This window comes from Grammomys surdaster, unplaced genomic scaffold, assembly GCF_004785775.1.
Source record: "Grammomys surdaster isolate TR1022 unplaced genomic scaffold, NIH_TR_1.0 125977, whole genome shotgun sequence".
In the NCBI taxonomy this organism is placed as follows: Eukaryota; Metazoa; Chordata; class Mammalia; order Rodentia; family Muridae; genus Grammomys; species Grammomys surdaster.
In genome coordinates, this window is record NW_021620793.1 from 4,005,853 (window position 1) to 4,028,058 (window position 22,206).

General features: G+C 45.5%; 1 protein-coding gene across 1 annotated transcript; it reads left to right on the plus strand.

Moving 5' to 3' along the window:
* The first annotated feature begins 7,852 nt into the window (after positions 1–7,852).
* LOC114609580 (preferentially expressed antigen in melanoma-like protein 1) lies at positions 7,853–10,291 on the plus strand. Its single transcript, XM_028753938.1, has 3 exons — positions 7,853–8,145; positions 8,437–9,003; positions 9,775–10,291. The coding sequence occupies exons 1-3, from the start codon at positions 7,853–7,855 to the stop codon at positions 10,289–10,291; spliced, it is 1,377 nt and encodes a 458-aa protein (XP_028609771.1).
* The last annotated feature ends 11,915 nt before the right edge of the window (positions 10,292–22,206 follow it).

Below are 22,206 nucleotides of genomic sequence, written 5' to 3' on the forward strand. Positions count from 1 at the left end.
TGGGCACTCTCAGGCCTCCTTAGCCCTTTCTAAAGCCCTTCTTCCTGTCCCATAGCTGCCTGCTGTCCTGTGGCATAACTCAAGGGACGTGGGATTCTCTCTTTTCCCCTCCACACTTCTTTTCTAGGAACTGCGGTTTGCAGCTTGTCTGCCCTTGAATTTCCTATTTCTTTTCTTTCTTTTCTTCTTTCTTTTCTTTTTTCTTTCTTTTTTCTGGTTTTTCGAGACAGGGCTTCTCTGTACAGCCCAGGCTGTCCTGGAACTCACTCTGTAGATCAGGCTGGCCTCGAACTCAGAAATCTGCCTGCCTCTGCCTCGCAAATGCTGAGATTAAAGGCATGTGCCACCACTGCTCGGCTGAATTTCCTTTTAAAACTCAAATTGTCCCTGAGGTTAAAAACCTAAGCCTGAAACACAACAAAAGCTACCACGCAAAATAATGGTGCCAGTAAAAACTCAGGCCCTGTGCTCTGAGCATCCAGCAGGTGGCGAGCGAAGTCAACTTAGAATTTATTTATTTATTTTTTAAATCTTGCCTTCGCTTTAGGTAAACATAGAGTTGAATCAGATCCGAATCAGTCAGTTTAGAGTGGAGTTTGAGTCACAACAGCTGAGTTAAACCAGCCAGCCAGAGTTCAGAAAAAACAAGAAAGGGTGATCGCATTGAGCCGTAAGCCAAAAACACTCTAGGCCTAGGTGCGATTGTTATGGAGGCTAGAAGCTTCCAGGATTAGGCCTAGATTAGCAGCCAGAGGCAACAATTTCTACAAGAGAATAAAAGTTACTTTTACATACAAGTCAGATTAGCAGGCTAGATAGTTCAGGCTTGATGAAAAGCTTGCTAGCAACTTGGGAGGCTGGGGAAAGAGGGCTGCATGTTTCTTGGGCTACATACAGGGTAAGTTCAAGGTACCCTAGAAAACATGAAGAGATTCTGTCTCCTGTTCACTTCTTTAGATATAAAGAGGGTGTGGCATCACCTGGAACTGGAGTTACAGTAATCAAACCTGAGTCCTCCGGAAGAACAGCCAGTGCTCTCAATCACTGAGCCCTTCTCCATCCCCACATCTTCCCTTCTCAACTACTGGCTTCCAGTCCCAGGGGATGACTGACTATACTCTGGAATCCCCACCCAGCTCATCCTCAGCAGGTTTTGGATGATTCAAAGAACTGATTGCATAAAATGTGCCATACCCAAGTGGCAGGAATTAGGGACTGGGTGAAACCAGGAGCTCATTCACAACCCAGTCCATGACCATTGACGCTGACAAGTGACCACATCACCCTAGGGCTTGGGGGACTGCCACCACCACTGACCTCTGTCTTACTTCAGCCTTTGTCCCTAATTCATAATGCTCAGTGTCATTCATTTCTCTGGAGCTCACCCACAGAGAACCAGGCTGGCCAGTGCCTCTTCAAGCAACCACTGAGCCCAGTGCAGGTGTGAGCCCTCCCTTTCTTCTGTGCCCCCTCTTCTTTCCGGTTCCCATTCTTCAGCTCAGATACACTTCCTACAGAGGGAATCATAACTCACTCTCCCTAGCTCTGGCCCACCCACCTGGCCTTACAGTGTGGTAGCTCTGTGTTCATTTCCTGCCCCAGTTCAGCCCTCAGCTTCTGGGACCTCAATTCAGGGAGAGCAGAGAGACGTACCTGCATGCAGAACATATGGGAAGAACAATTCTGAGCTGGAAACGCTGCTGCAGGGGAGGATTTCCCGAGCTGAAAGAAGAGAGATGAGGAAAACTGTGGGTTTAGTTTCCAGTTATTTGGTTTTTTTTTTTGAGATGAAGTCTTGCCTATGGAAAACACCAAAATAAATACATAAATAGATAATAAATAAAAAAAAATAAATAAATGAATAATGACAACAACAAGACCTTCCCTCCCCAAGAAACTTTCACCAGGGGCCTGGAGAGATGGCTGAGTGGTTAAGAGCACTTGCTCTTCTTCCAGAGGACATGGGTTCGTAATCCCATCACCCACATGGTGATGCATGAGTGTCTGTAACTCCAGTCCTAAAGAATCCTATGGCTGGCCTCTCCTGGTGCACACACACATATGCAGGCCAAACACTCACACATTTTAAAAAAGAATAAGTTGTAGCTAAGTGTGCACAGGTTTTTAGACTCAGCAATGGAGAGACAGAGGGAGGCGGATCTCAGGGAGCCTGCCAGGACTACATAGTAAAAGCCCGTCTAAAAAGAAAGGGCAGAAGAAAAGGAAGGTTAAAGCCAGGGGCTGGGAATGTAGCACAACCAGTACAGTGGTTTTATTCCATGTATGAATCCTAGGTATGGATCCCAGCACCATACAATCCAGGTATGGTGGGACAGGCCTGTAGTCCCCACCTCAGGAGGGAAAGGCAAGAGAATCAGGCGTGCAAGTCATTCTTGGCTAAATATGCAATTCTAGGTCAACTTGTTCTATATGACACTCTGTTTCCAAAAACTAAAAAGCAAACATGCACACACACACACACACACACACACCCCACACACACAGACAGACAGACAGACACATACGCACACACACTTACATACCACCATCACTACTTCAACAAAAGAAATGTTTAGCTGAGCACCGTGGCACACACCTTTAACCCCAGTACTCAGAGGCAGAAGCAGACAGATCTCTGTGAATTTGAAGCCAGTCTGGTCTACATAGTGAGCTCCAGGACAGCCAGAACTAAGTAGTGAGACCCTGGCTCAAAACAAATAAACTACATAAATTAGAAAAGAAGGAGGAGGAGGAAGAGGAGGAGGAGGAGGAGGAGGAGGAGGATGAGGAGGATAATAATAATTAGAAGAAAAAATTTAAATTTAAACTGGAGATGTGGCTCAGTGACTAACAGTACTTGTTCACTTGTAGAGGATCTGGGTTCAATTCCCAGCACTTATGTGGCAGGGGCTCACAACCCCCTGTAACTATAGTTCCAGGGGGTATGGCATCCATAGGGATCACACACACAAGGAACGCTTATAGGCCAAACATCATAAACAGAAGATAAAAATAAACATACAAAAAAAAAGAATTTAAAAAACCCCTATTTATTTATTTATTTATTTATTTATTTATTTATTTATGGCAGGGTCTCACTGTTTAGCCCCGGCTGGCCTGGAACTCACGGAGATCTGCCTCTCAAGGGTTGTGATTACAGACATGTGCCACCCCCCACACCTAAGAACACATTTTTAAACTAAGTTTCACATAGTGTTGGCTGAGAGTAGTTCAGTCTTTTATTTTTCACTGTCAGGAAGGGGAGGCAGATCGATTCTTGCACACACTTAGCAAATTACATATAATCAGTACTGCAGGAGACCCAGCCTCAAACAAAGACAGGGCTGGGGACTTCGTGGCTCAGGCTTTTTAATCCCAACAGGCAGGAAGAAGAGGCAGAGGTAGACAGAATTCTAGGCTTTCAAAGCTACCTTGGTCTGTATGTCTAGTTCCTAGAGAGCTGGCTCGTCTGTTAAAAACCCTTGTTCTTGCAGAGGACCTAAGTTTGAGTCCCAGCACCCAAAATCCAGTTCCAGGGCATCTGCCACATTCTTCTGCCCTTTCACAACTACTAAGACTTCTAATATCTTTGTGCAGATTTCGCCTTACACCCCTCTTCCTCCATGAAGCCCCATATCCTCAGGCTCGGGGTGTATCTCAGTTGGTAGAGTACTCACCTAGTGTGTGGGAAGCCCTGAGTTTGACTGGGAAGCCCTGAGTTTGACGAAAAAGCCAGGCATGGTGATATGTGTCTCCTAAACTGTGGCTTGCCAGCAGTGATGTTTTGCTCTGGAAGCTAACACTGGATAGGCTGAAACAACAGGATCACCTCTCTGGGCTACCCTGGTCTGCATGGCAAGTTCTAGACCAACCTGGGTTACATACACCAAAGCCTTGTTTCAGGAAGACAAAACAAAAGAGAAAAAGCCCACAGGTGACACTGGGCACGTGAGTTGCTAATTTTTTTTCTGAGAGAATCTGGTTTGGATCCTTATTATTTTAACGTGGCTAAAGAATCCTAAAAGAATAACGCCAGTTGTTTTTTGAAACTGGGTCTCATGTAGCACAGGCTGGACTATTGTAGCTTGGCTTGTCCTGGAACTCCAGATTTTCTTCCCCCTATGTAGCAGAGTGGTTTGTGCCACTATGCCTGGCTGCTTTTTATCTTTCTGTGAATTAGACTAACCCTTGGCTATCTTTCTTCCCTAACGGTTACATCTAACATATTGAAAAATCTGTTTGTGGACTGAGTCTTGACTTTAACCCTATCTTAATTCTTTCCCTGTGGGGAGAACAAAGATCAGAGTCAAACTGTGTGTGTGTGTGTGTGTGTGTGTGTGTGTGTGTGTGTATCAGAGTGTCTTTATATTGTCCTGGAGCTTTCTGTGTAGAGACCTGGATTGCTTCGAATTCACCCTAACCCTCCTGCCTCTGCCACCAGAGTGCACCACCACAGCCCCACTTTCTCTCTCTCTCTCTCTCTCTCTCTCTCTCTCTCTCTCTCTCTCTCTCTCTCCCTCCCTCCCTCCCTCCCTCCCTCCCTCCCTCCCTCCCTTATTTTTTTTTTACTCAGGGTCTCATCAAGTAGTCTAGGCTGGAGCCTGGAAGTCAATATTTAGTTAGCTTAAAGTCATAGAGATCCTCCTGCCTCTACCTCCTGAGCGCTGGAATTAAAGGTGGGCACTACCACAGTCCCCGCCTTTTGTGTTTTTTGTTTTGTTTATTTTTGTTTTTGGCAAGGTCTCATCCAGTAGTCTTGGCCGGAGCCTGGGAACCGATATTTACTTAGCTAAGGCTGGGCCTAAAGTCACAAAGATGCATCTGCCTCAGTCTTCTGGCCACCGGTTTTTCCCGCCACATCTGGCTCTAGATTTAAAAAACAAAACAAAACGTTGGAGGAGGAAAAAAAAATTTCCTGTGAAAGTGGGCGGAGCCTGGAACATCCAATCAAGAGGCGGCTTGTATGGGGGCGGGGTCCGGGTTTACTTAAGCGGCGTGGGAGCCGAACGTTGTGTAAAAGCTTTGGCGACCACGAGAGGAGCGCCATCCTGTCAGGTCTCTGTGAGTTTGAGGCCAGCCAGGGACACAGAGGAGCCGGGGAGACATCTTCCTTCTGTCCCTCTCTGGTAAGTCACTTTGTCCATAATGACCCGGGCTAGACCTCAGTAGCCGCAGCGGACGGTGGTTTCACCACCTCCGTGAGGCCGAGGCCTGAGCGTCACTTCAGCCCTCAGTAAAAACAACCAAAAAACCACCCAACTCCGAGCCAAGAGACAGAAGCCACCCCGTATCCGTGTAGATACCTGGTGCAGACTTGACGAGCCCGCATTCTTGTTTGTTTTTGAAGTAGGCCTTCGTCTGCCGGGCTCCCCGAGGCCGGCCAGGAAATAAGTGCGTCGCGGGCCTCAAACACTTCCGGCATGCTAGGATTAAGTGCTGAGTCATCGAGCCGGTGTCACTGAAGAAGGACTTGAAATTAAGATCTTCCAGCTTGCCCTTCCCAGTTGCTAGAATTAAGCGTGTGCGCTAGCACACCCCGTTTAGCCGTGCATTCCGTCTCCCGAGTTGCTGCCCCAAAGATTGCTTCTTTTGAACTTCGTCCCCTCAGACTAACAACCGTTTTAATGCGAAGTTCTTCACTAGATGGGGCCTTCTGTGAGGATGGGGGGTAGGCTAGGCCCTTAGGCCATCATCTGGGCATCTGGCCCTGCCCAGATGTGTGTAGTTCTTGCTTGGCAGTTAGTGATCTCAAGGTGCTAGAGGGGTGGGTCACATCCTGCATTAGATTTATTACATTAAAGAAGTAGCAATGAAATGATTTTATGGGTGGGTGGGTGGGGGGAATCACAGCGTTAGCAAGGTTGAGAACCAGTGTGCTAGTCAGGCGGTGGTGTCCCCAGCACTCAGGAGGCAAAAGGCCAGCCTGGTCTACAGTAGAGTCATGCATGATTGTGGTTTCTTTGTTTGTTTGTTTGTTTTTTGGTTTTTCGAGACAGGGTTTCTCTGTGTAGCCCTGGCTGTCCTGGAACTTACTTGGTAGACCAGGCTGTCCTCGAACTCAGAAATCCGCCTGCCTCTGCCTCCCAAGTGCTGGGATTAAAGGCGTGCGCCACCACCGCCCATGATTGTGGTTTCTTGTTGGAGTTCTGTCTGTGATGAGTAGATATTTGTTCATATTTTCCCAAATTACTAGGCAGGCCAGGTTAGATGGCATAGGGCTTTAATGAGGAGTGGTAGGCAGATTTTTTTAAAACTGGGTATAGTGCCAAATACCTTTTGGGGAGGTGGGTGGCAGTTGGTTTTGGTTGTTTTGAGGCAGGGTTTCTATGTATAACCGCCCTGGCTGTCCTGTGCCAACACACAGGGCAGCCTGAAACTTCTGAAGATCCCTCTACCTTAGGTTTGAGTGTTTTGATGGTAATGTGAGTCACCATTCTAGACTTAAAAGAAACTTTTCTCCTACAGAAATTCAACCCTTGACATTTGAAGTATTTTTTAGGTATGATGGTGAATATCTTTAATCCTAGGGCTTGGGAAGCATTGGCAGGAGGGTCTCTTGAGTTCAAGGCCAGCCTAGTAGACTACAGAGTGAGTTCAAGGTCAGATAGGGAAACCATGTCTCCAAACAAACAAGAAACAAAAAAATAAAAAACAAAACATGAATAACAAATGATAAAATGTTTAGTTTGAAATTTGGTGCTAGTAGCTCATTAGTAACAATGCCCTAACATGTATGAAACTCAGGTTCAGTGCTAAATGCTACAAAAAATAAACATTTACTCAAATATTATAATAAACATTCAGTTCAGCTGTTAGTGCATGTGAACAATCCAGTTCTCCCAGGCTGAGGTAGGAGGATTGCCTTTTTATGTATAATACTGAATTTATGACAATAGAATTTACCAAAGGCAAAGATTGGATTAAAATATTCCCTTTAATCCCAAAAACAGGCCCCTGAGGCTACATAGTAAAAACCCTGCCTTAAAAAAAAAAAGATGCCTCAAGATGCCTGCGTGAAGGCACTGGAGAAGGGGCTGCAGTCTTCCTCTTCATTGTACCTGAAACTGGCTATGGGTTTATAATGTCTTCTATTATGAGTTGAAATAAGGAAGATACTTGTTTTTTTTGAGACAGAATGTTATTATATAGTCCTGGTTGTCTTCAAACTCATGAGATCCCTCTGACTCTGAGTTCTGTGTTTGGTTTGTGTGTCCTAAAATTGTATTCTAAGAACTCTCTGGCTTGGAGACAGAAAATTATAATTTCATGTTTAAGACAGGCTAACACCTAGTTTGCTATGTAGCTGAGGGTGGTCTCGAACCCCTGATTCTTCTACCTTCCAAGTGCTGGCCTATGAAGCATTCTCAGCATAATTTCCTTCTTTCTAATAGCTATTGCTATTCTCCCGAACACCATACCCCTAAAGCTGACCCCCAACTGAATGAATATCTCTGCCTCCTGAGTGCTGGGATGGCATCTGCCATTCCTATCCCCTGCTGCTATACGGGATCTTGAATGACACTTTTCCTTCAGGGAGCTGGGGTTTAACTTCTAGAGTGCACAGGACTCACTTTCTGCTGGGAGTGGAATCCACTGACTAGACTGGAAATGGATGGTAATAAGATGTACTGTGGCTATGGATGTGTGAGACCATAGTTCTGGGGCCAATGGGATGGAATGGTGTTGTGGTCAGTGTAGTACTGAGTGAAAGGAACAAAATTGAGGTCTCTGCCACTCTTGGAATAGTGACTGTGGCCCTGATCTAGCTCCTGTTCTGGGTGAGGAGCATCTCAGCACTTACATCTTTTTCTAAATGTTGCCCCAGGAATCCTCTTCCTGAAGATCTATCAGGATGAGCTGCAAGACTCCACCCACACTCCAGGAGCTGGCAGAGGACAGCCTCCTGAAGAACCAGGACTTGGCTATCTCTGCTCTGGATGACATACCCTCACTTTTCTTCCCATCACTGTTCAAAAAGGCCTGCAGAAATAGATACGTTGGGATCATAAAGGCGATGGTGCAGGCCTGGCCCTTCCCCTGTCTTCCACTGGGGGCCATGATCAGTAGGAAGACTGCCTACAGGAGAATCTTAGAGATTATCCTGCATGGGTTTGATGCCTTGCTTCTCCAGGAAGTTCCCCACAGGTGAGTGATACAAAGAAGGGAATAAAAGCAGAGACAGTTGGGGTCAGGTAGAATGGGGGAGAGAAAGTAGACAGAGGATGGAATGGAGGCTTTTGATGTCCACAGCTTGGAAAGCTCCAGGGCCTTTGGCCATTGGTGAGCCATCTGGGAAAGGGCAGTGGATTCATGCATCAGCAGTGGCTGAAGGACTCTGCCCCTGCTTCCCACTGGGACTGGACTGGATTCATGGACAAGGGCATGGGAGTTAGAGTGTGGTTAATGCTAGGTGCTGAGACTCTTCTTTACCCACAGGAGGTGCAAGCTGAAAGTGCTAGATTTGCGGGTTATGCCTTTGAAGCTGTGGAACAGGTTGCCTGTGTTCGGGACTGCTGGTTGCAGTGAGAATCCAGCAGTGGTGGGCCATTCGGGAACAGAGGTGAAACAGCAAGTGGAGGTGCTGATAGACCTGGTCCTCAAGGAAAACCCACTCGATTCCACAGAGTCCTTCCTCGTTCAGTGGGTGGATAACAGGAATGGTTTTGTGAGGCTGTGCTGTTGCAAGCTGCAGATCTGGGCTATGTCCATGTATTACCACAGAAAACTTTTGGAGACTTTGGATCTGGACTCTATCCAGGAACTGAGTGTGTACTGCATCAGTAATCCCATCTGCCTGCTTAACTTCGCCCCTTACCTGGGCCGCATGAGGAACCTTCGCTGTCTCGTTCTCTCTCACCTCTGGCAGGCCTTCTCTATGACTCCAGTGGAGAAGCAGCAGGTTATCACCCAGTTCACTTCTCAGTTCCTCAAACTGAAATGCCTCCAGATCCTACATCTGGATACTGTTTTCTTCCTAGAGGGTCATCTGGATGAGCTATTCTGGTAAGGAGGGATGGTCAGGTTTCTCCTCAGAATAAAGTGAAGCCTTGTCATTTAGACATTAGTGGGCATGTGCTCTCTGCAGCTACTGGGAGATGGACATTACCAAGGCATTAGAAGAGTGTCAGGGCATTGTTTTGTCTCTGCTGTCCCAGAGAGAGGTGGTCACATAACCACTAATACAAAGGAGTAGGGCCAAGCTGGAGTTGATGGTCTGGAAAGGGTGTACCATGCTAGGAAGCCTTCTCAGTAATGAGATCAAGTGAGAATGGGTTCTGAGTTCTTTGTTAAGTGTCTAAGGGGAATTGGAAAAGGGAAAAGGAAGGCATTGAAGAGGGCTGCACTGCACACCTGCACAGTCCCCATCAAGGACAGGCTGGTTTTTGAGATAAGATCATCAAGTGTAGTCCAGATTGGGAGTAAGATTGGCTTGTACTTTCCACAGTCCTCTTGTGTCAGGTCCCTAGTGATATCATATCACAGATGTGTATGTACTGCCATACCCAGTGTTGGTTTTGACCTCAAGCAGAGGGTGAGTAGATGGGAAATGTGACATTATGCCTGGGTTGGTCTCTCCTGTGTGGAAAGGAATTGTAGTCTTGGACTGAGCTGTTCCTACAGTGATGGTGACAGGCCTCAGTACAGATTTGAATGGGCAGAGTCTATCATGGAATGTCATGGGCACTGATTTTCATTCTGTGATTAGGAAGATCTTGAACCACATGCATATTCCCTGAAATGTCTTGTTTGTTTCTTTTTTTTTTTTTTTTTTAGGTGGCTGAAGACACCCTTAGAGACCCTGTCAGTGATTGATTGTAATCTCTCAAAATCAGACTGGATCCATATATCTGAGTTCCAGTGTACAAGTCAGCTAAAGCACCTGAATTTGAAATGGGTCAAACTGACCCATTTGAGCCCAGAGCCCTTGCGAGTTCTCTTACTAAAATCTGCATCTACTCTGGTGTCCCTGGATTTGGAGGGCTGTCAAATGATGGACTCCCAACTCAGTGCCATCCTACCTGCCCTGAGATGCTGTACACAGCTCACCAAGTTTAATTTCCATGGGAACTATGTCTCCATGCCTATCCTGAGGGAACTTGCATACAATGTTGTCAAGAAGAAATCCCAACAGTCAAAGATACGCCTTATCACAAACTGTGATCATCACAGAGGTCTGGACTTTGAGGTCATTTCTCAGCCTCATATTGTGTTTGTAGATGTGGATAGGACTACTGGGCAGCAAGAACAGGTCTTGTTGTATGCTATCTGTTCTGGAGAATATGTGTTGTGATATCCCTATAATGTGTTGGGACTTGCTGGATATCTATCTAATGAGATGCAGATTTAAGCTCTCCTGTGGACACTGAGAGGTGTCTGGTCAGAGTATGCCCAACACATGGTTTTAGACTGCTGTTCTTGTGAGTTGGAAGAGAAAATTGACTCTAGAGTGCAAAAAAGTGAGAGTGGTTGACATAGGGAGTGTGAGACACATTGGCAGAAGTCATGGGAGTGGGTTCTGCTTGGGCAGGTACGAGAGGGCATTCCTCCAGCCTGGTGGTTTTCTGATTTTATGGTAAAAAACGGGACCGTCTGTCCTACCTAGATGATTAAAGTCTTTTGACTGCTAGGAACGAACTTGAACTCCTGGTTCTTCTACTTTGAGTACTGAGTATAGGCTTATAGCACCTGACCTGGTTCCTTGTAGCTCCTCTAACTAACATTGTGGCTGTGCCTCACGTCTTCCTAGTCAAACACTAACATTTTATACAGTAGTAGTTTTTGTGGGGGCTAGAGAGATGGCGTAGCAGTTGAGAGCACTTGATGCTTTTGTAGAATACCTGGGTTTGCTTCCCCACATCCACATGCTGGCTCACAGCCATTCAGAACTACTTACAGGGGCCACGAGGCATGCATGTGGTGCTTTGACATACATGTAGGCGAAACACTCAGACACGTAAATCTAAAATAATTTAAAAATTGGTTTGTATTGCTGAGACTGAATGTCTTGTTTTGTTTTGTTTTTTTTGTTTTTTCGAGACAGGGTTTCTCTGTGTAGCCCTGGCTGTCCTGGAACTCACTCTGTAGACCAGGCTAGCCTCGAACTCTTGAACTCAGAAATCCGCCTGCCTCTGCCTCCCAAGTGCTGGGATTAAAGGCGTGCGCCACCACCGCCTGGCGAGACTGAATGTCTTGTTGCGTCCGTCAGCACCTAGCATTACTGTGACAGACACTGTTATATATTTATACTCATAAAATGCCACCTATGAGCTTAGCAAATTGAACAAGGAATATGTGGGCAAGTAGACAAAAACTCTAGCAGAAAAAAACAAGCTTTTATGACAATATTAAACACCCCAGACCACTGAAGGATGCAGGCCATGATAATGTGTGTTATCAGACTGGTTGATATGAGCTCCTGACTATCCCTAGGCTATAGCACAACATGCCTCACTGCTGAACCTCTTTAGTTTTTTTTGTGGTTAATGTGCTGTGTCTACAAATGAGGCTGTGATTAAATGTCAGGTGTTTGTGTATCTTGCCCTCATTCCCTTGACAAGGCTTTCATGGAACCAGAAGCTTGATGGTTCACCTAGACCTAGGACTGTTAGCCAGAGGGCTCCCATGGGTCTGCTGGTCCCTATGCTGGGGTTATAGGCTCATGCATCTATGACTGATGACTGACCTCTTTTCTCCCCTGCCCTCCCCTGCCCTCCCCTGCCCTCCCCTGCCCTCCCCTGCCCTCCTCTCCCCTCCCCTACCCTCCCTTCCCTTCCCTTCCCTCCCTTTCTCTTCTCTTGTCTTTTTTCCTCCTTTCCCTTCCCTTCCCTTCCCTTCCATTCCCTCCCTCTCTCCACTCCTCCTTCCCTCCTCCCCTCCCTCCCTTCCTTTCTATTTTTGAGAGGATCTCTATGTAGGCCTGCCAGTTGTAGAACTCATTAGACCAGATGGCCTCAGTCAAAATCCACCTGGATTAAAGTTGTGTGCCTTAGCTGGGCTGGCTTCCTTGTTTAATTTAGTGGTTGGAATTGTTCTTACATGTTATGGGGAAGAGCTGTATGACTCAGCTGTCCTATGTCCAGAGTCTTACTGTACCACAAATTTCTGATAATACCCCTGGCTCCTGATTGTTAGGATTACAAGTGGAAGCACCACACCTGCTTTTATGCTTCTTCTAGGGATTGGACCCAAAGCTTTTCATTTATATAGTACCTGCTCACATGTACAGTGTGTATGTGTGCGGGTCAAGACAACTTGTAGGAGTTAGGAGTTGGTACTCCTACCGTGTGGGATTGAGAATTGAACTGACATGTCAGTACCTTTACCTACAGAGCCAACTCTGTGGCCCAAACCTATAGCTTTTTGCTTGTAAGCATTCTACCCACTGAGCTACATCCACAGCCTGCCTCTTTAACTTTTTTCCCCCTGGAACTTGGTATGTAACCAGGCCAGACTCAACTTACAGAGATCCATGGCCTGCCTCTCCTTCCCAGTGCTGGGATTAAAGGCCTGCCCCTCTAAGCCTGGCATCTCCAATTTTGTCACCTTGTCCTAGTTGTATTGTTGCCTATGTATCATTTTCTGTAGTGCGATGTGTGGTTAAGATTGGAAAGAAAGCTTGAGTTGTTAGTAGCTATGACTCTTAAGTGAAATTACAGTGTTTAGTGAATTATAGACAAAAAAGTTGGTGTAGCTTGTTGATTTGTTGTTCAATAAATTTTGATGTTATCTAAAGACTGTATCTGTTTCTGAAAAGCAAACTCATGTCAAACATGTATGTGTGTTTCACCTGCTTGTCTATATGTGTGTCATGTGCATACATGCCTTGGGAGGCCAGAAGAGGTTGTCATTCCCTGGAACTGGAGTTACAGGTGGTTGTGAGCCCCCATGTGGGTACTGGGAATGGAATCTAGATCCTCTGTAAGAGCACAAGTGCTCTAAATCACTGAGCCATCTCATAGCTAGCCAGGCCCAGTGGTGAACTCCTTCCAGATACTTGACGCAGGAGTCTTCAGCTTTCCATTGAGAACAGTCTAGACTCTGAACTTGGTCTATTCTAGGCAGGCCTTGAACTTGAAATCCTCTTGCCTCAGCTTCCTGAAGAGCCTGGATTACAGCCTGTCTTTGAGTCTTGCTCCAGATAACATTAACTTGTTTCGGAAATATGTTCTTAGAGGTTGAAGGGCCATAGACTCTGGCTCTCAGTGTCGCTTGGGAAACCTCTCTTCTGGAGGAAATGTGAAAAAGCTCCAGGTGGTAGCTACTGTGGTGCCAGGGATACATTCCTGACCATGCTTCCTTCCGGGACTCCCAAGTTGCCATAGCTTGCACTCTCGGGCTTTCAAGGCTTGGACACAATCTATTGCCCTGATGAAGTGTCATGAAGCTGTCTGGCCATGGGCTCCATGACTTCATCCTCTGAAGGACTTCTGATGAGCTGATACCATCTGAAACACCCTCTGCTTTCTAGGAGGAAAACCAAGGTTGTATTCCTCTTTGCTAAAAGGACAATGGGCTCCAGCAATTATGCCTGAGTCTTCTGAATGGCCACTGCAGGTTTCTGACAATTTTCTGGATAAGTTTTTTTTTTTGTTTGTTTGTTTTGTTTTATTTTTTTTGGTTTTTTTTTTTTTTTTTTCAAGACAGGATTTCTCTGTATAGCTCTGGCTGTCCTGGAACTCACTCTGTAGACCAGGCTGGCCTCGAACTCAGAAATCCACCTGCCTCTGCCTCCCAAGTGCTGGGATTAAAGGCATGCGCCACCACTTCCCAGCTCTTTTCTTTTCTTTGTTTGTTAAGCCAGTGTTTCTCTACATAGCCCTGGTTATCCTAGAACTCACCATGTAGAGCATACAGGCCTGGAATTCAGTGGCCTGTCTCTGCTTCCCTGGCTCTAGGATGAAAAAGCTTTTAACTCCACAACACAGTTGTGGTTTCAGCATGGACAGAGGTCTCTGCAGGGATAGTTTCAGGGCTTGCTTTTTCTGATTGTATCATGAACAGATTAAACCTTTTGCTAGCATATTCAAAACTACATCACTTATTAATAAAACACATGGTGAAGGGAATCCATAATTGACCCTTCACCTGAATCTCAGTTCATTCTCTTCCATGTATGGATATGTGGTCCAGTCACTATTCCAAAGGATGAACCAGGTGGAGCCAATCATATGATAGTTTGTGTTTAGGAGGTGGGCCTCAAAGGGAGATGTGAGCAGAGGAAAGGGTAGAGGAAAGCTTCAGAGGAGCCAGAGAAGATGCTTGAAGCCCTGGCATCACTTCCTGTTCCTGCTGGGGTCCAGAGCCCTGCGACCAATGTTCAGCTCTGGTAAGTCACTTACCTCCATCAGGATACCTTGTCTAGCCTAGCCTAGCCACACTCAGGCATTTGAGACCCCAAATGGCACAAGAGATTCTGAGTTTTTCTTCTGACAAGTAGATTATAGACATTGCTTTTGACTATAAATGCAGCTTGCCTTCATCTCAAGTATTTTTATTGTGTTATATTTTGAGGCAGAGTCTTGTTACGGTATATTTCCATGCTGACCTGGAATGGGCCATGTAGCTCAGCCTGTCTGGAGCTTGCCATGTGCCTGCCTCTGTCTCCCGAGTCTCAGAATCAAAAACGTATGCCTGGTGTGGTGGCTCACACCTTTGATTATAGCACTCTGGAGGCAGAGGCAGGCGGATCTCTGAATTCAAGGCCCATGTGCTAGCATGTCTTGGTTCATGTCAAATGAGTAACTATTTGTTTTGTGTGGCAGCTCCCCTTCTGCCTTGAAGTAGATGAGCTTACAGGTGTGAGGAGATCTTGAATTGTGCTCTGGTTTATGTTGTGGTGGTTTTGTGTTTTTTTTGTGGGGGGAGGGAAGGGGCAGAGAGTCTCTCTGTTAGCAGTTCTCAACCTGTGGGTCACAACCCCTTTGGTAACCCACTATCCAAAAATATTTACATTAGGATTCATAACAATAGTAAAATTATAGTTATGAAGTAGCAATGAAAATAATTTTATGGTTGATTAAAGGGTTGCAGCAGTAGAAAGGTTGCAAACCACTGTTCTAAGTAGCCCTGGCTGTCCAGAAACTCACTATGTAGACAAGGCTGGCTTTTAATTCACAGAGGTACTCCTGTTGCTGCCACTGGATTGCTAGAATTAAAGGCATGTGCTACCTTGCCCAGTCACCAGGCATTTTACTGTTTATTTCCTTGTTTTAATACAGGAACAGGATGGACGGGAACTCAATGTGTAGCCAAAGCTGGCCTCAAAACTTGCTGTACTCCACCTGTTTTTTTCTTGTGTTGGTGCTAAAAGCCCAAGGGACCAAGGGTATTTTAATTAATCATTAGAGAGACCCCTAGCTGGCCTGGAATTCTTTATGTAGACAAGGCTGACCTCCAACTCACAGAAATTCACCTGTCTCTGCCTCCTGAGTACTGGGATTAAAGGCATGCCCCACCAAACCCAGCTTGAGTTTATTTTAAAAGGTTTTTTTTTTCTTTTTTCTTTTTGCAGAGGGGAATAGGGGTGTGGGGGGCAGGCAGGAGGTGGTAGAGAGAGGCTCAGTGGTTAGGGGTGCTTGCCCTTGCAGAGGCCCAGGGTTCCATCCCCAGCACCCACTAAGTAACTCACAGCTGCATGTAACTCCAGCTCCAGGGAATCTGACTCCCTTTTCTGACTTCTTAGTTTACTGAATTTATTTAGTTTTGTTTTTACATTCCAGACTGTCTTTGTGTCAGGCTAGCCTGAGTTTACAGTTTTCCTGCCTAATGCAACATGTTGGTTTTAGGTGAGCACCATCACATCAACAAACTTAGAAGGTTTGAAGAAAATGGATGCTGCTGCCTATTTCAAAGATTCCCTAAGTTCTAGCCAGGGTCAGCTGGGTGAATGGAGCCTGTGGGAAGATGGTTGGAAACAGAGTGCTTCTATGGAAGACCTGAGTATTAAGAATTAAAAAATGCTCCAGAGAGCTCCCCATAGTCTATTCACCAGCATAGGATGGGCCTCAGCAGTCAGGTTCCCAGGTAGCCCCTCCCCAGTGAGGATGGATTCAGAGGAACAGTGGTTGGGATTGGACACAGTAGTGGGGATGCGGGTACTTGTGAGAGGACCCCCACGCTGTCATTAAGGAGAGTTTCCCCTTGAGACCAAGAGATGCTGAGTGGAATGGGGTAAACTGAGGTCTCCTTCATTACCCCAGTTGGTTGCTGTGATGAGGTAGAAAACTTTTTTCCTGGAAAATTTTGCACTATACTTCTTGAGGATCCATCAGGATGAATTTCCAAGCCACACTCACACTCCTTGCCCCTGTCAGTACAGAGAGGGCCTGAGGAGGGATGAAGTCCTGGCCAACTGCTCTGTAGTAGCTGCTCATAGAACTCTTCCTGTCAGGAGCCATAATGGGACAAGCTAATAATTAGCAGGTGACATCCTGAAATGCTTGTCTTGGATTATTATATAATCTGCGACAAGTGTGTCCTCATCCAGCAAGGCTGTGGGGAACATATTTTAGGAAAGATTCCTGGTATTAATATGCTTTTCCTATTATTAGTAAACATATGTAACAATCACTAAGCAATAGCACACCCCTTTGGAGCAGATCTCTGCGACTCACAAAGATGTACTGTCTTGTAGTGATGCTGTATAGACAAATAGATGATTTCTTAAGTCTTAATGATGATCCTATAAGAATTCCTAAAATTATATCAATGATTATTAAGTTCTTTTATAGTGGGACTGGTATTAAGTCCCTTTCTGATAGTCAAAGCTGCAATGAGAACCCTGCCAGTCTCCCGCTCAGAGCACATTCCAATGAGGTTGTAAAACAATTAACCAAAGGTCACTAAAAGGGAACTCATGATTTATTATAGGTACTAGGACAGAAGAGAAAATATTGCCTGAGTTTATCTATACTAAACTTCACTAATTTCTTAGTTATAGTTTTAAACCTTTGGTGAGCCCGTGGAGCTAGACAGGTGATGGATGTTTAGTCAGATAATTACTCCTAATGGATATGCATGTAAACATTCTCTGTTGTAAACTTCCATTTTCAATGTATGATTTGAATTTTGGTGTGAACTTGTGATGAACTTTGTAACATGTGACCATGTACTCTGTAAGATGTAAGAGTACTGAGGACAAAGAGAGGAGAGTGAGTTACTTAGATATAGAATAGAGAGTTAGAATAGAAGATAGAATAGAGATAGAATAGAGTTGCCCCCTTTTCCCAGATAGAATAGAAGATTTCCTTTTTCCCCACTTAGGACCTTTCCGCTTTTCCCCTTAGGTAGCTTTCATAAGAAACTTTTAACAACTTAGTAATAAATGCCATAGTGACTTCTCTAAGTGTCTTTTCTTCCTGTGACCTCACACTAGCCGGCAGATCCCAGTCAGAGCCCAGCAGATCCTGCTGAGAGAGTACAAAGGCTATTTGCCTAATCTTCTGCTGTCTTTGAGTGGAGGTGATAAGTGCCAGTGCAGTTTCTAGACAGAGGATACCAGAGGGCAGGCCAGCTACAGTAGCATAGTAAGTGAACTTTTCTAGCATAGATAAGTAAACTCTTGTTATACAGTAACGCTAAATATCTCATAAGGCCCAAGGCTTTACCCCGAATCTCATAAGACTAGGTCTTACCCCCTACTCCACTTCCCATCCCCTGCAGCTGCCTCAAGAAGAACCAACAAGGAGGAGAAGAAAGAAGATCTCTTCTCCCCCCACCAAGCTGGGGCTTCCCCCCACCCCCCAGCATCTTCCCACCTCTGTTCAAGGTGGCCTTCAATGGTAGGCATGCACAGATACCGAAGGCAATGGCATGATCCTTCCCTGCCTCCCTGTGGGAGCACTGATGAAGACTGCTGTCTGGAGACCTTGAAGGCTGTTCTGGATGGCCCGAATATGCTGCTCACACAGGTTGGGCCCAGGTGAATATGACTTAGGTAGGGAAGAAGAGAAACTCTGGCAGAGCAAGGAAGAGACAACTGGGCTGGGGGAGGATAGAGTAAGAAGCCATCTGATGCCTGATAGAATTATTTTGGTGAACTGTAGAGGTGTTGGCTATTGCTGAGCTACCTGGTAAGGGATGCTTGGGTATGGGGGAGAGCTTGCAATACATGCGTCCGGAGTGAAGAGAGCCTATCCATGCCTCTTCCTACACATAACCACAAGTGGGACCAGACTGGGTTAAGAATGATAGACTAGAGAGATTAAAATGAAGGTTATAAAGGTTATCAAAGCCCACACATGAAAACATACGAGTATCCCCATCTTTATGCAAAGGGAATAGCTGCCTTTGAGATGCAGACAAAAAACAAAGGCTGAGAACTGTGTTGTTTCTCTGTTGTTGGTGTTTTGTTTGTTTTTTTGTTTTTTTAATTTTTCGATACATGGTTTCTCTTTGTAGCCCTGGCTGTCCTGGAACTCACTCTGTAGACCAGGCTGACGTCGAACTCAGAAATCTGCCTGCCTCTGCCTCCCAAGTGCTAGGATTAAAGGCGTGCGCCACCACTGCTCGGTGAGAACCATGTTGAAAGTAACACCTGTTGGACCCACAGGAGGTGGAAGCTAAGGGTGGCAGATTTTCAGAACACGTACCACAACTTTTAGTATGTATGGGTGGAGCTAAAGATCATGGCTACTCACCTCAGGATCGATCTTTTCCTCAAGTTCCACAAACGTGATGAATACCATGCTTGCTTGTTGCGGTGGGCCAAGCTGAGGAAGGGTTTCTTGCAGCTTTATTGCAGGAAGATGCAGATTTGGATACTGTCTGTCTACACTATCATAGAGATCCTGAAAATATTTGAGCCAGACTGTATCTAGGAGCTGCAACTGAATTAGTGCTAGCAACTGGGAGCCCTGGCATGGTTTGCGCCTTTCCTGGGCCAGATGAGAAATCTTCAAAAATTCTTTATGGTAGGAGTCTGTGAGAATACAAACTGTGTTGAAAAGACCTTTCCTGAGATGAAGTATGTCAACAGGTTCGTTTCTCAGATCTCCAAACTCAGCTGCCTCTAGCATCTCTACATGAATCACGACTACTTTCCCACTTGCTGGAAGAAACATTTGGACAGGTAAGGAAGGATGGAGAACTGTTTCCACTACCACAGCAAACCTTGCCCTGTTACATTAGAGAGCAGTGGACAATTGATGGTGGTGAGCCACTGTGGATTTAACAGTGAGAGAGGCATCAGTGTATTTAAGCATAATCTTATTTCCACTCTCCTTGAATCAAGGTCTCAAATGACCACTCAAGAAGCAGAGAGCTGCAAAGATGACTTCCGGGGCTACCATGCTAGAAGGCCTGGTGGGTGGGCCAGAGGTAGAGAGGGTAGGTTGTGATTTCCTCCATAGGAAGTGTGTTTGAACTAAGGGATGAGAACAGAAAAGAGAAGGGAACCCAAAAAGGAGCTAGTACTCACACCTACAGTTGCCAGGGCAGCAGCTTTATCTGCCTCTAATCCCCCAAGTATGAAAAGCTCCTTTGAGCCCAGATAGGGACTGAACAGGTGGGACGTGAGCGACACTGGAGTTGAGAGTGAGGGACAGAGTAGAAACACGGAACAGGAACAGTGCTGTTCTAGGGGGTAGGGAGTCAGTGGGTCCCACAGTTGGCACACCATGACAGATCTTGGCTGAATGGTCCATCATGTGTGTTCTTTTGGCCTGATGTGGACAGCATCATGACTTTCTGCACATCAAAGGCATTTGTGGAGTGATGGATGGGCTGAACTAGTCTCACAATGATAGCCACCCGAGGAGGAATGGCAGGGGTTGGCAGTCCATGATACCTAGACTGTGAGGGCCCATTACCCATTGTGATGGTCAGCTTTGCTAACTTGATGAGACTTAGAATCATCAGAAGTCAGATTTGGGGTTTGTTCTGTGAAACTGTTTCCAGAGAAGTTTAGCTGAGGAGGAAAGACTCATCCTGAATATGGCTGGTACCATCCCATGTGTTGGGGACCTGGAGTCAATAAAAGGAGAAAAGTGAGTAGCAGATTCACGTTCATTTTTCTCTGTTTCCTGACTGACACTGTGAGCCTAACTGCCTCAGACTATGGCTTCCTCTCCATGAACTGTATCATCTCCGGTTGTAACCTACATAAACTGGTACCTATGAACTTTTGGGTTTTCAGTGTCTCAGATAGTTCCTTCAGGTCACTGTCTAAGTGAGTCCCTCAGCCTGGCTATCATACTCCTCTATGACTGCCCACTGGGACAATAAAAGAATTACAGATGTGAGCTCTGTACAGATGTTTCTTCTTTTGTGGGAAGGGCCTGGGAGAGTGGTACTGTCCTGGTTTCCATGTATCTCTAGCTGGCCTCCAATTCAAGATCCTTCTACCTCAGCCTCTTGAGTCCTAGAATTACACATGCACCACTGGGCTGAGTTCTAAATGGGTTTGTATCTTGCCTTTTTGAGATAAATCCCCAAGCCCAGACTGACCTCCAACTGTATAGCAAAACTTGTCGTGGACTTCGAATTCTTCAACCTCAGCTCCCCAAGTCTTGCAATTACAGATTTGTCAAACCAGGCCTGGCCAGATGTTTTCTCTTTCAAAGCCACTATAGTCATCCTAAGGATGGAAAACCAAGAACATTGGGGGCCTTGAGTAGGGACACAGCCACTCAGTTTGCAGTGTGGCTAGGGTCTGAAATTCAACACAATCAAAGGAGGGATGTCTAAAGTGACATCTTGGGCCAGTGAGATGGCTCAGAGGATAAAGGCATGTGCTACCAAGCCCAGTGACCTGGAACTTACAAGGTAAAAGGAAGAGAACAGACTCTGGCAAGTTGTCCTAAGAATTCCACATCTGTCATATTGATTGTGTTTGAATGCACAAGTGTGCATGTATGCATACACATGTATACACATACACATAGACACACAGACTCACAAATACTAAAAAAATTAAAATCACCAACCTATGCTTACCTAAGAATAGAACAGTTATGGCTTTAAGTATATCTATGCTAACACTGCATTCTCCTCTTATGCCTAAATCTAAACAATAAGATCCATGATGCTACACTCACTAATAGAAAATTTTAATTTGGCAACCAGGTAGATGGCTCACCAGATAAAGGGGCTTGCTATCATGCCCAGAGACCTGAATATGATCACTGGAACCCACAAGGCATAAGGGGAGAATCAACTCCCACAAATTGTCCTCTGATTTCCACACACTTCTCTCATCCCAAATATGTATTTAGAGTTTTTTCTACATGAATATATGTACAGGAGATGATTTTTTTTGGAAGCCAATGAGATGTTCCAAACAGTTAGAAAAGAATTTCCACAACAGACAAAGCAGCATGTAATGAGAGGCTAGCAGCTTTCCCAGGAGAGAGAGAAAAAATGTTTAGGTGATTGTGTTGTTAAGACTTCAGGATGCAGCTCACTGTTGTACAGAAGAACTTATCTCACAGATAGCCTGCTCCTCAGGCTTTTTACAATCCCTCTGCATGTTCCTTGAGCCTTAAGTGTGGAGGTTGTGTTGTATAGAGATGTATTAGTTGAGGATAGGCTGCCCATGGTCAGTTGTAACTGCATTTTGACTAGCTATGGATTTCTCATATTGAGATGGGGTCCTATACAGCCCAGGCTGGACACAATGTTGTTTTGTAGCTGAGGATGGAACTTCTGACCATTCTGTCTTCATCTGTTCAGTTCTAAGGTTACATGCCAGAATAACCACAGCCAGTTCCACTGGGTTTTTAAAATTATTATTATTATTGCCATCATAGACTTCTGCTTCTGCTGCTTCTTCCTCCTCCCCCTCTTCCCCACCGCTCCTCTTCCTTCTTTACTTTTTGTATTTTCCAAAAACAAAGGCTTAACAGTTTTGAAAACATTCTTTAACTCAGGAATGTTTTGTGTCTTACCTGGAGGCTGACTGGGAGTAGACTGGGTACCGTTTCCTGCAGGGCATGGAGTCACCACATATGGGCCAGATGGCAGGGTACTCAGACCTAAAGGGAATGACTGTAACCCCGAACTGTGACTCCCCTGAGACTAAGGACCTGTGGAGTCACCTTCCCTAATCAACTATTGTTCCAGGGTTGAATAGTCAGATTCATAGATGGCCACCCAGCTTATTCTCATAGAGACCTGGTTAGTTCAGGGAACAGATGGCATCTAATACGCTTTTTGCAAACCCCATTCAGTCCCTGTGTTCACTCTTCTTTCCTTTTGGGTCAGCCCTTT

What these genes read in the sequence shown, in the direction of transcription:
- LOC114609580 (XM_028753938.1), top strand. Translation starts at nt 7,853, where the DNA reads ATGAGCTGCAAGACTCCACCCACACTCCAGGAGCTGGCAGAGGACAGC. An exon ending in CTCCAGGAAGTTCCCCACAG is followed by an intron (nt 8,146 to 8,436) that starts GTGAGTGATACA and finishes CTTTACCCACAG; the next exon opens with GAGGTGCAAGCTGAAAGTGC. An exon ending in CATCTGGATGAGCTATTCTG is followed by an intron (nt 9,004 to 9,774) that starts GTAAGGAGGGAT and finishes TTTTTTTTTTAG; the next exon opens with GTGGCTGAAGACACCCTTAG.